Source organism: Apodemus sylvaticus, chromosome 6 (assembly GCF_947179515.1).
Source record: "Apodemus sylvaticus chromosome 6, mApoSyl1.1, whole genome shotgun sequence".
Classification (NCBI taxonomy): Eukaryota; Metazoa; Chordata; class Mammalia; order Rodentia; family Muridae; genus Apodemus; species Apodemus sylvaticus.
This window is the reverse complement of record NC_067477.1, coordinates 119,499,070-119,512,932: the sequence shown is the minus strand read 5'-3', so window position 1 is coordinate 119,512,932 and position 13,863 is coordinate 119,499,070. Positions and strand designations below refer to the sequence as shown.

General features: G+C 44.3%; 1 protein-coding gene across 1 annotated transcript in view; it reads left to right on the top strand.

The window, feature by feature from the left end:
- Nucleotides 1-13,863, top strand: part of Babam2 (BRISC and BRCA1 A complex member 2) — a 376,664-nt gene that overhangs the window by 297,457 nt on the left and 65,344 nt on the right. Inside the window, exons 8-10 of the mRNA XM_052186334.1 lie at nucleotides 2,485-2,584; nucleotides 5,909-5,979; nucleotides 9,434-9,516. Of these exons, the coding sequence (XP_052042294.1) occupies nucleotides 2,485-2,584; nucleotides 5,909-5,979; nucleotides 9,434-9,516 (254 nt within the window). The remainder of the gene's footprint in view (nucleotides 1-2,484; nucleotides 2,585-5,908; nucleotides 5,980-9,433; nucleotides 9,517-13,863) is intronic.

Sequence of the window (13,863 nt, the reverse complement as noted above, 5' to 3'; positions counted from 1 at the left end):
ACCTTCCACCCTGTGAAAATGTAATCATGCTTTTATTTCATGGCATGAGTCTTTAAGTCACATGACTTAAGGCATTCAGGCTTTAAACAGCCTGTTAAATATTCACCCACAAAGTGGGTATTCATGTATAAATCAGCAGCACTTATCTATGTGTGACACTGGAACTTAGGTTTCATGTCCTAACACACTAAGGAACTCCTGAGGTGAACGAGTGATGAAGCATACCTCCTTTACCATGAGCCCAGTTAGAGCTCTTTTTTCATAACACCTGACAGACTTCAGCTAGCGAAGCACAGAAGCTAAGTGGTTCAAAGGTCGATTCCAAGAATGTTACTGCATCACATCCCAAATCAGGGCAGTCTGGTGGTTGAGGAGCCCTGGGTGAGTGCTGAGGGCTGAGGAGGGGTGCTGGCCCGCCTGCTCTGTGCATCTCAGTGTCTGCATCAGGGAGCTTTTTCTTCATATGCATCCTGACCCCAAGGACTTTAGGGAACCACAGTAGCCGTTCTTCCTAAGCCTTTTATGATTAAATTCACCCTCCCCTCAGGAAGCATAGTAGGTCACTAAAAATATCAGGGGCTCTAGTGACCTGCTTTCTAATCTTGGTTTGACCACTGATGAGTTGTACAGGCCTCCGGCCATTTCCTGTATCCTCCAAGCCTGGCTTTCTTCCCCTCTAAAGGCACAGTCCGTCTTGATTCACCGAGCAGGAGGGGGGCTAAAGGGGGGGCTAAAGTGCACAGCGGGAAGGAAGAGCGAGCAACAGGTGTCAGCTGATGGGCAGAGTGATGGGCCCGGCAGCAAACCTCCACATTGCTTCACACTTCCGCTTCTTTCCACCAGAAGCAGAGAGAGAGAGAGAGAGAGAGAGAGAGAGAGAGAGATTGATTGATTCAGAGGATAGCCACAGACTACTTTCCTTCTATACAATTTAGCAAATGATTAAAGATCGACCCTATAATGTTTTATACAAGCCAAAAGCCTGTTGCAGTCAACTGATTCCAGGGACCTGTCCAAATTAGTTTACTGTTTTGGGGATATGTAATACCATGGATTATTTCTCTAAGTGGGCTGTGTAGCCTGTTTCTTTATGTTATCTCTATTTTTCCACATTATATGTAATGTGGTAATCACATTTAAGCGGTAATCACAAGGCATAAACATTAGACTTTTTTTTCCCTATAGAACTTTTCTTGGTCTGTTTTTTAACCTAGTGGAGTCATTAGAACCTGATAAAGAATGTGCTTGTGTGTTGGAGGCACGGGCAGAAAGCTGGCCCCCAGGTCACCGGGTGCAGCACCGCTCCTGGCCGCCTTCCGTCCGTTCTCCACGCTGACAGTGGAAGCCCTGGACTCAGCCCTGGGCAGCTGCAGGGCACAGCTCTGTGGTGGGGCACCATGGCGCAGGCCGCTGACCTCAGTGTCAGGCATCATGAACTACCAAGTTAAGACTGACTATTTCCAGTCTGTCTCTGACCCCCAGCCATCATCTGGCTTTGTTTGTTGAGATTTTTCATTCCCATAAGCAAACGTAAAATTCATCTTTACCAGGAAAATTAATTTTAAAAATCTGCAGTCAAGAGAACATGTGTTTGGAGTTCAGAGTGTCCCCTGTGTCACAGCCCTAGACTGAGTCACCCTGCCCTGCACTCTTTGGAAAAGAGTTTCCAGGTAGTTACTGTGACATTCTCTTTTTCACCCACAACATTGGAGCTGGTTTCTTGTACAATAAGTAGGCACATTATTCTTCCCCAGCATATTCCAGGGGGAGTTTACAGACAGTATAGAAACATTACATGTAAGTAAATTATTACATTAAAATAAAACATAAGAAAAACAACAGGGGGTCATAAGGAGAGATTAAGGATGAGATGCGTGTTTTTGAGAGAGATGGATGTGGGATGTTCTGAACCATGTCTTTGCATCAGTGTGCATTTCATTTCTATGGGAAAGGTTTCACTGCACGAAAGTTCGGCCAACTGTTTCAGAATCGATACTGTACATCAGTAATTAGATCAGTGAATATTGATTGCGTCTTCTTGTTTGTTCTTACTTTGTTCTTGTCTCTCTGTCTGGTGTGCTTTTACAATACAATAAACTCTAGAACTGGCTCTCCAGTCCCCTGTGGCTCAGGCCCAGTGTTTGATGAATAACTTATCTTTGTCCGGCGCTAAATCAACACAATGAGTGTAAAAATGTGTTTAAATAATGTCTGCCCACCATTGCTCAGACGCTTGCCTGGGCCAGGTAGAAGTTGCAGGTTTATACTGCTGTGTGATACCATCTCAAGTTGTTCTTTATGATGTGTAACCTGTTGAAACAAACTGAATTAAAATACAGCCATCTAATCATGGTGTGAAGACCTTCTTCCCATTCTCAGTAACCCTCGGCAGCCGGCAGCCAGACCGGGTGAGATGGCGGCTCTGCTCGGGGTGTCATGGCCTGCGCTGCCTTGGCCCTAAGACCAGGTCTCTTGTCCTTTCAGTGCCCTCGGAGGCTCCTCGGCTCTTCACATCCCTGCTTTCCCAGGAGGAGGATGTCTCATTGATTACGTGCCTCAAGTGTGCCACCTGCTCACCAACAAGGTAAAAGCGAGCCCCTGAGCCCTGTCTGCTGAGCGCCCCCGCCTCCAGCACTCTGCTGCAGCTCACCTCATGGTCTGTGTGCCAGCCACCTCTCCCTTGCCTACTCTGAAGGACAATTCATGTTCCTCCTTCTCTGTCATCCTCTTCCTCCCCCTTTTCTGAGGACCCGACCTCCACTGCTTGTCTTATATTCATCACTTCCCTTCACACAAGGTGAGTTAATCATCACTTAAAGTTTCCCATAATCCCCTGCATGCATTTGGATCCATCTTGTGCATTCTTATGGTTTTACCTTTGTGAACCCCCTTCTCCCGGTCATCTGGTGTATACATGGTCTGCAGCCAGCTCATGTCGAGATAATTCTGTAAAACTGCCTTCAGGTCTCTCCGCTTTCTTATCTCACCCGTTAGTTGTCTGTTCGTTATTCTCATCATGGCAGTTGGCCAGTTTTTGCTCCTCTGGGGTAAGCATTGTGGGGCAGCTGGCCTTCTCCCTGCCCTATTGGATTATCGAAAGCTTTCCCTTAGCTGTGTTCATGAACATGTAGCTGAGTTTGGTGGTCAACTGTTTCCCCAAAGTATGGAAAAAGACTTGTTAATGTCTAACCATGATATTTAGCTGAAAGCTAGAGATATTAACACACGAGTCACCCTAGCTCTTTCCCCTCCCACATGGACTGTGACTCAGTTGGTTTAATTACCAAAGTGCTATTTTCTTTGCTCTTGTTGACTCGTTCATATTGGCTGGGAAAACAGATCTTTTGTTTATCTCTCTCATTCAAAAGATAGCTCATCTCTATATAGGACATATTTGTAAAGAACAATAATATTTCAGAGGCTTTAGTATTATTTCTTAAATGTCAGGGAAACTGAAATCTGGCAAGACTACAGTGTGTGGGACCGGCCCAGACTCCAAGGTACTTAGCTCCTTGGAGCAGTGGCTTCTGCTGAGACAACCCCCTCTATTCGCTGCTCCCCTCTAAGCCAGAGTGGAGCGCAGGATTCTTATTTACATCCTGGGGCTTTGAAGTGCCTTCAAATCTGAAGTCCCAGAATTCTGGAGAAAAATGTAAATTGTCTTCCAGAACTGAGAAGAAAAGCCTTTTTAAAGCTTCCCAATTGAGATTAATTTCTAGTCATACATTTTTCTCGGAAATGTGAGAATCAGTCTGCTTTCCCTATCTGCTTCCCTTTCATTAATTTCACTTGTCTTTAAAATTGGTGTTCCTCTGTTTGTTCTAAACGAGGACAGCATGGGCTGCTTTTAGGAGCAGTCTCTTCAAATGAATTTCCATAATTACATCGAAATCTATCTTTATAGCCAGTTTTGTTGTGGGTTTCTGTTAAAATGCTTTTCTGTTTTTAAAATCAAGTACACAGAACTGTTTTCATCCCTTTTTTAAACAAAGCCACTTAAGCAAACTTATCATCTGTTTTTCTTTTCTGAAAATAACATCTGATCCTGCATTAAGCCTGCAAAGTAAGCACTGTTTCTGTAAATTGACATAAACCGCTATTATAAAAATAGAATTGTTTTCCTTTTCGAAGGTAGAGCCTGGCTATCTGGACCACTTGTGTCAAGGTTATGCCTTGTGTCAAGGTTGAGCCCTCCGTAGCCATGGGAACACAGTGTGGCTGCAGCCAATCTAAACAGTTTTGGGAGGGTCTCTGTCATTCTTTCTTTCAACTACAGTGAGACCATCATAAGGAATACGTTTTTGTGGTAGAAGCTATTGTATGAATAACTAACTTTCAGCTACCTAGCATAATGATTTAACATTTTTTTGTAGAAACTGTCATTTTCTGCTAACCAACAATATACAAAAATGCAAAATAAATTACCCATTGTAATATTTCTCATTCTGCATATTAAGATTTTTGAAAGAATAAAGTATTATCTTACCTTTTTAATTTTATCTTACCTTTTTACTAGGAGTGCAAGATAACCAAAATGCCCCCACTTAATGACATTTCTTTTTAAACGATGTCTGCTGAGAAATGCAAAAGGAATAATAGAACTTTTTTAGATCAACATTTTTCAATCCCGAATGAAATAAGTCAGACAAGAATATTCCAGCTGATGCTGAAACCATTAGGCAAATGGTTCACAGAGACCAGTTCATCACATACTCCAAGAGATGCATCTGTCTGGGGCTGGAGAGTTGCCTCAGCAGTTAAGAGCACTGACTGCTCTTCCAGAGGAGCTAGGTTCAAATCCTAGTACCCACATAGCAATGCATAACTGTCTATAATCAGATTCCAGTGGATGTATGTCACACAGACATACATGCAGGCAAAATACCAAATGCACATAAAAATAAATTTAAAAAAAGAAAGATGCATTTGTAGATTGATGGTCCTGAGAAGAACGGTGTGTGCGTGTGTGTGTGTGTGTGTGTGTGTGTGTGTGTGTGTGTGTGTGTGTTCTTTGGCATTTTCTCACTATGGCAAGGGAGAGCATCCCTTTACTATGGAGTTGTTTAACCAAATAATGAAATCCAGTGTTACCTAGGAAGATTTCTTGCCAAAAACCATTAATGCACTCTAATCATACTGTTAACTCTAACTTCCAATGTATAGGAAAAGACAGAGGGTAAAGAAAACAGAAAACTGAGGTAGTCTGTAAGAAAGTTAACCTGTTCTCTGAAAAGGTAATGCTGTTTTCTCATGCTAGTATGGACAGGCAGATAAGTTCATATGTGTTTCATACGTGGAACATGCATGCTGTTACTATGTGATGAAAAGATTTTTAAAATATGAAGATTGCATTCCTAATCCTGAATTAGACAGAATTTTGAAAACAATGTTTTGGAGGCTATAAAAAAGAGCCGGTATGGACAGGTAGCCGGTGTGGACAGGTAGCTGGTGTGGACAGGTAGCAGGTGTGGACAGGTAGCCGGTGTGGACAGGTAGCCGGTGTGGACAGGTAGCAGGTGTGGACAGGTAGCCGGTGTGGACAGGTAGCCGGTGTGGACAGATAGCTGCTGACATCGCTGACATCAGAATGCTCACTAAACCTGCTGAGTATGACAACTCAAGTTTTTTGGAGTTGCACACTAAGTGAAGTATTTGGGGTGAACCGTCAGGATGTCTCTAATTTCCTTTGAAATGTTTCAGCAAGATGGATTGACAGGTTGATAGGTAGGCAGGTAGGTAGACAGCTGGATAAAGCAGCTAGGCAAAATACTCACAGTTGTTGAATATAAGGCAGGAATGTGGTCGTTCGTTTTCCTGTTCCTTCTGCTTCTCCGAGTCTTTCCAGTTTTTCGTAATAGAGCATTTTCAGTCTTTCTGTACTAATCCCAAGCTTGGGTTCCCATTCCAGGTACAGTATGTGATTCAAGGCTATCACAAAAGAAGAGAGTACATCGCTGCTTTCCTCAGTCACTTTGGCACGTAAGTTCTGCCTTGTGCGGTCGGCTAGCACACCGGATGCTGTTTCTCTTACACTCTGGTAAGAGTGGTGCTTACCCTGCAGCTCCCCGGATGACTTAGCTTTTAACATTCCTTAGCAAATAATAGAACCAGCCATGCTCTCTAGCAGGACTGTGTGCTCCCAGCCACAGCCACTGTGGTAGTGTTGTCTGCAACCGCCATGGTGCAGAGCCCGCTTCTCGCAGAGCTTGTGGCTTGTCCTGCACTTCCACCCCCAAGGCCTTCTAGTGGCCAGGGCTTTTCTTTTTCTCTTTTCCTTCTTTCTTTTTATTTTTCAGCTACACTTTTTAAAATTAATTTTTAGGTTGGCGTATAAGTAATGGGTTTTATTATGCATTTTCCACACACACATGTCCCATGCCTTTGTTCTAAGCACCCCTGCTGTTCCCATTTCCCCCTCCTCCCCAATGGCCTCCTTCTCCCTATCACGTCGCATGTGTCCCATTACTCAGTTCTCCCTCAGCCTTCCTCCCTCCTGCTCCTCTGCCTGTTTTCATGGCCTACACATACACATTTACATGTGGATCCCACGTATTCGAGAAAACATGTGCCACTCGTCTTTTTTGAGTCTGCTTTATTTCACTTAACGTAATCATTTCCAGTTCCATCCATTTTCCTACAAGTGCCAGGATTTCATTCTCCTCAACAATAAATGAAATTCCATCGTCTGTGTGAACCACATTTTGGTTGTCCATTCAACGGATGATGGATATAGAGCACTTTATAAATGTATTTGTGTAGGTAGCCCTGAAACCTGGAAGGTTAGTGACCCAGTGAAGTCCCATGTGTAGAAGAGGGGACAGTAAGGCAGACATCACACTTCCTAGGACCTAGGGCTTCTGACAGGACTGCCACCAGCAGTGCCTCTCAGACGGGGAAGGAAAGATAACATTACACCTCACAGAGATGAGTTAAACTTCAGAGAAGGGGTTAGAGGATGGCACGAGAAAGCTGGGAAGCCTGTGACTTCACGGGGCAGCAGAATGGCCCTTCCCACTGCTCCCCTGTGCACTGCCCTTCCCCTGGATGCCAGAGGCCATGTTCTTTAAAGCCTGGTTCTTCTCCTGTAAGAGCTGTCAGGCTCTTACACACTTTCACTCAGGCACCAGTGTGTTTTCCTCGTAGCCTGTAAAGGTGGAACACTCTGCCCAGTGTTGGGTACCAGAGATTTCAGTGCTCTGATTCTAGGTCCCACCTTATTCCAGAAATGACTGGAATATAATACATATACAGAAATATATCTCCTTACCAAAGAAGTAAATGAAGATGAGGCCAAGTAAGAGAGTAAATAAGAGCAGATGAATCCAAGGGTAACATGGCGTCACACCGTAGCACAGATGTCTGACTCCTGAAAAACTGCCAAACAGTTCACTTATTAACCATTACAACATCTTTCATTATCCTAAATAGAAATGCCAATATCCAAGCAACATGCCTATCTTTTATATGTCTTTCATAATTAAACGTATTTTCAGCTTTATTGGTGAACATTTTGAGAGAGCACTTTTTATACAATAGTGGTAGTAAATATTGATAATCTCAATTTTGAGTAGATTACCTTGGCTGTCTATGCCTGAAAATGAAGACACTAACACAACGACCCACAAAATGGAATGTACACACATGGGCTAACACACAACTATTAGGGAATACCTATTTATACTAGCCAGAAGCTGGAAAGAACCCAGATGTCCCTCAATGGAGGAATGGATACAGAAAATGTGGTATATTTACATTATGGAATACTACTCAGCTATTAAAAACAATGAATTAATGAAATTCGTAGGCAAATGGGTGGAACTGGAGAATGTCATCCTAAGTGAGGCAACCCAGTCACAAAAGAATCCACATAGTATGCACTCAATGATAAGTGGATATTAGCCCAGAAGTTTGGAATATCCAAGAAACAATTCATGTATCAAATGATGCCCAAGAAGAAGAAAGGAGAGGCCCCTGGTCCTGGAAAGGCTCAGTACAGCAGTGTAGGGGAATACCAGGACAGGGAAATGGTAAGGGGGTGATTGGGGAACAGAGGGAGGAAAGAGGGCTTATGGGACTTTCGGGGAGAGAGGATTTGAAATGTAAATAAAGAATATATCGAATAAAAAATCTATTAGGGCATAAGAAAAGTAGGAAAAATGAATTTACATTTGTTTTTAATGTCATCGTGTTTTAATAAACACTTTGTATATTTTATTATACACATATTGTAACATAGCATTACTTATATATAGTTACTAAATTACAAGTGATTACCACTGTATTACCATATTATGTGTTTAGGCATGGAAGGCATTATATTTTGTTTTCGCCTATGAGGAAGTGGAGTGAAGCACTCAGACCTCACCATTACAGTATTGGGTTAATTATACATTCATAAGGCAGAATTGTTGGCTTAAGTCAGTTCTGAGTGATAAACACACCATCTTTGAGCAGATCACCTAGTCCTTGGTATCTTAAGTTTCTGTATGTTTCCTGAAATGTCCCAGTATTAAACTGGGAACCATCAATATTTTTGACGAGTCAGGAGAAGACATTTCTAAGGCTTCAGGGACTTGCTTGTGTGAATGAGTATTTTCTGTTCACCAATTCATGGACAATGTTGTCACACTTTGGCGATAACATCCTTTCGGCACTCTGATTTTGTCAGAAATTGATTAGGCGAGCCCACCAGGTTCTGCTAGCCCCCTCAGCAAGTGAGGAACCGTTGTCCCTTGACACCCCCAACAACTTCCCATTGATGCTGCTGCTTTGTTGGGAAGATAGAAGCGAAGGTACCAATGCAAGACTGTACAGTCGCAATTATACTGTCAGTATCATTCTTGTTTAGTCCCTGGATAAAGTGAGACTTGAGCTCGCTGTCCAGGTAGTCAGGTGACATCCGGTGTGGTAATGTCATCTATGACCTTTGGTTTGGTTTTGAGATAGGGTCTAACTTTGTAGCCCAGCCATTGGACTAGCAATGCGGACTAGGCTGGCCTCAAACTCATAGAGATGCAGAGGTCCACCTGCCTCTGCCTCCCAAATACAGGCATGGATAAAAGGCATGCGAAGGCATGCAAAAGGTCCATCAAGCCTAATGGACTGGTTTCATAGTTTGTCTTTTTACTCATAACTGATGACTAATGTTTCCATTCCATGGTTTATCTTGGTCAGTTTTTCACAGTCCTATTAAAAAGTTTACCAATATTATAATTTCCTGCTAGATGAGGAAGCTGAGTCTCCAAAGGTTAAAAGATTGGAGTGAGGTCGTAAGCAGTAGCAAATAGCAGGGCTGTAACATGAACCTCAGTGTTGTCATCCCAATATCTAGACCCTCTGGGTGCTTATGTGTTCATTTGCCTTTTAGAGTCTTCACTTCATTGCTTTTGAACGTTATTTTTATGAGGGTTTATGTGTGTGTTTTCTTCCTTAGAGGTGTCGTGGAATATGATGCAGAAGGCTTCACAAAACTTACTCTGCTGCTGATGTGGAAAGATTTTTGTTTTCTTGTACACAGTGAGTATACTTTTACTGTGCACATACACTTAGGAATGTAAAAATCAGTGTGAGAACCTTTGGTGTTTTGACATGGTTCTTTTTATTTTACCATGTGTGTATGTATGCTGAGGTCATACTTTCTCCAACCATTGTTTCTCATCCACTAAGGTGATGTTGCCCCACAGAAGATATCTGACAAGACATTTCTTTTCTTTTCTTTTTTCTTTCCGAGACAGGGTTTCTCTGTGTAGCCCTGGCTGTCCTGGAACTCACTCTGTAGACCAGGCTAGCCTCGAACTCAGAAATCCGCCTGCCTGTGCCTCCCAAGTTCTGGGATTACAGGCGTGCGCCACCACCACCTGGCAAGACATTTCTTACTGTCACAGTGGATGATGCTAACAATCATCAGCTAACAATCCTAATTTCCTTCTGTCCCAGGACAGCCCCTCACAACAGAATATACAAAATGTCACTATTGCCAAGATATAGTGACCCTACCTTAAACATATTTCTATTTCAAAATATGTATCCAGTGTCAGGTCTCCACATTTTCAGGATTGCTGAGAGCAGGCTCACTTTGATTTTCTGGTCAGTGGGAAGTGTCACAGAACATGGGGGCAGCGGTCTGTGCTTCCCCAGTAGCCTCTGGTGGGTTTCCACATTGCGGTCATATTTAAATGTTTGTTACATAATCAATCGGTAGTGGGCCCGTAATCACTGGTCCACCTCTCTGTGGGTGGTTTAGACTGTAGTGCTTTGCTGTAGAGGAGCCAGTGACCTGTGGCATCAGGTGTAAGCTGCAAGTCAACTAAACCCTGCATTCCGTGGCAATTTGGCGTATAATGTTTTTGCTTAAGTCAACAGCCAAGGAGTTCCAGCTTGAGCTAGAACAAAAGCAGAGGGCTGAGCTGGCTTCCTGCAGAGGCAGAGCTCCCTTGTATCTCAGTAATTCATACTAAGAAGGGATACTTTGGCCCTAAATAGATGGTGTCAAACAATGTACAGATATTGACTCCAGAGTGTTTTCTTCCCCAGCAGGCTTAGGTTTCTGATTGTAATTTTAGATTAAAATAGTTTTCAGATTCTTTTTTTTTTAAAACCTGATTTCATACCAGCACATGGTAAGAGATGAAGCCCCTAAATGTCCACAAGATGGGAAGAAAGCCTCCCTTTGGAGCCTGATGCTGGCGTACCTCACAGAGCCTGTGGAGCGCTGGCTGTGCATTTGAGGATGGCTCTCCTTCCTTCTCAGAGCTATTCCCAGCTTCACAGCGTGCTCCTGCTTGGTGGCACATTCTGCAGTAGGGCGATTTTTTTTTTCATACATTAAATCTGGAAAAGACATTTTGTATTAATTATGTGTGCAGATAAACAATTTGAAAGAGAGCTCCAGCTTGGGCGTGCGTGCCTCCAACCACACCTCGGTCAGATCACTAGGTCAGGCTTCCTTCTGCTTTAGTTAGTTCACACGTGCATGGTGGACGGCAAGGCTGCTGTTAGGCTTCCTGCAAACATTGCCATGTGGCCTTCAGCCCACAATTAAAAGTACACTGGGAAAGGGAGCCTCACCATTACTACTTTTCTTACCTGATACCCAGATCCCGATTGCAGCTTCAGATGATCTCTCGGGACTTGAAAGTACTGCCCGATGTGATTGTCTAGCCTAACTCATCCACACTACACTTTGCCTCCAGTGGGTGTGGTAGTGGTGGTCATCAGATGCTGCCAGAGTGGCTGCATGAGTCCTTCAAGCAGCTCCTTTATCTTGAAGTAGCCCAACAGCACAGATAATTTTCTTGAAACTTATTTTTATTTCCTAAAAAGGTTAACCATATAAAAGAAAAATATATTCTTCATATTCCTTAGTCCTAATTGTTTTTTTCCAGCGTGCAACTCAAAATAACATCTATTAGTCCACTTCCTGTTACTATAAGAATATATCCAAGGGCAGGTACTTTATAAAACTGAGTGGTTTGTGCAGCTCATACTATTAGAAGTCCAGAGTCTTACACTTTGCTCCAGGCCCCTTGGCTGGATTACAGTATGGCAGCAAAATAGAAAAGGAACCTGCTGCATACAGAATGGCCAAGGTATTCTGTGTCTTAGCTTCATAACGATTCATTCCCATGAGAATGGCACTAGTTGCTCCCACCATGTGTCCCAGTGCTCTAACCACTCTCCCGTAGACCTGACCGTAAAGATTCTACAACCTAATAGCACTGCGCTGGGAACCAGCATCCGGCCCAAGAATCCTAGAGGGACAAACCATACCACGCACTCCTAGTTACCAAGGAAGCCATTACTTGCACTGATGTTCAGGATAAAAGCCCTTACCTTGTGGCTCCTGCCAATCCTTCTTCAGTATCTTCAGTAGTCACAGGAATTGCTACTGCCGTGTAGTTCCTGCATAATATCATCTCCCTGGCATTGTGTGTCCAGTGTTTCTCATGGCTCCTTCCCACCAAGTTGTATATCAAAACTGCAACCTTATCATATTTTAGTGTAGCTGTGAACTGCCTTCTTCAGAAACAGACTCCTCAGGCACTCCTTAGGATGGCTTCCTTAAAACCTGGTTTCATTTGCTTTTTCCAAAAAATGTTTTCCCAAACTGTCACCCTTTCCTCCCCAGGCTGTTCATTCCCCTGTCCCTTAGTGTCACTGCCTTCAGACTGTTGGCTCTTCTGTCAGATAATGCCTGTAAATCAAGGGCCTTTGGTGCTGTTTCCTGCCCCTTCCCTAACTCACAGCCCACCATTCATTCCCATCCAGTGCCTCGTTCTTATCTAAGACTTAGGCCCTGCTGCGGCATGCTGGAGCATGGTTAGATAATGTGTTTTCCTCAGCCACACGGCTGCGCATCTGACACTTACCTTCCTTTGGAAGCATCTGCTTGCTTGGTTCCAACGCCCAGGGGACCATTTGTTCCTCTTTATTTTTTTCCCCTGTTATAAAGCTGGGAGGTGAATATGGGGTAGCAGGGACTTGACAAAGAACACTGCAGTGAATTATTCTGGGATCTCAACATGTGAAAGAGGAGGAAGGAAGTGCTTGGAGATAGAGCCAGTCTCCCGTGGGCGGCTCCACAACGTCATGGAGGTTGAAGGCCTAGTAGGCCATGAGCTCGCTTCTCTGCCTCCCTTTGTCCTTGCATTCTCCTAGCTCAGCAAGCCAGTGTCAGCGGAGCAGCTCCTGTGCTCACTGAGCCTGGGGGACACCAGAGGAAAGGCACCCTCTCCTGAGCCATATGGTACTGACCTCAGACTGTTTGGATGCACAGAAGCAAGAATACCTTCAGAGGAGGTGCTGCCCACATTCCGGGCTCGCCAGGCCACGCTGCAGCACCCTGGCATTCTTGTACTTCTGGATGTGACTGGGCAGCCTTCCCAGGTGCTCACCCCTTCCTCTCTTTGCCCTTGCTCTGTGTCTGCAGCCATACTCACAGCAGGAGAAACATGCTCTCTCCTCCCAGAGACCGGGAGAGAGGCATCCTGGCCACATCTGAGAAGCACTTGCAGTGACTGGGCAGGCCTATCCGTGTCTGCCAAGCTATCCTTACCTCAGGTAGTAGATGGAAGCCACAGCCAGCAGTCTTTCAGAATGCTGCTGGTGAGAGAGCCTATAGCAAGGTGTGCCAGTGACCAGAGCACAGCAACCCTGGGGATGCCTCCTCCCTTCTTTATGGGCCCCAGGCGGCAGCAAGCATCAGCATGTGGCTCATGGAGGCTGGTTTGAGATCGGGGCTTGAAGGGAGAAGTGGGTAGAAGCTATGACTGACTGAAGAGCTGTCTTTCCCAGTATCTGTTAAAGGGCTGTAGAGCTGACCTGGACTGTGTTCTGTATCTCCAAGGAAATGTCTGTCAACCGCAGCCTGTCTCCATTTTTCTCGTCTCTTTTTCCGCAGACTGTAAGGTCAGCTGTGTGCATTTTCTGTATGTTCAGAAATGTTCTGTATGTTCTGTGTGTGTGTGTGTGTGTGTGTAGACGTGCATCCTCCGGCTTGATCTCCAGGCTCATAGTAGTATAGCACAGGAGTTAGACAACTGCGGCCTGCAGGCCACAGCGTGTTCTCATGTAGTACCCAGGCCAAGAAGAGGGCCCCATGTTCTTACAAGGTTGTTAAGAAGAAGCAGAAGGAAGAGAGAAGGGAAAGAATACACAGTGGGGGAGGTGCATGGTCTACACAGCCTAAAACCTGTCGTTCCACCATTTGCAGAGGACGCGTGCCGGCCCCAGTCTACTTGATAAAATCAGACAAAGGTGAAATCTAGCTGTATGCTGCTCTAACACAGTGTTTTCTGACTCCCTTGTTGTGTGTCTGTGATATAGAAAACAAAGTAATGCTCACAAGCAAATTCGAGCACATAC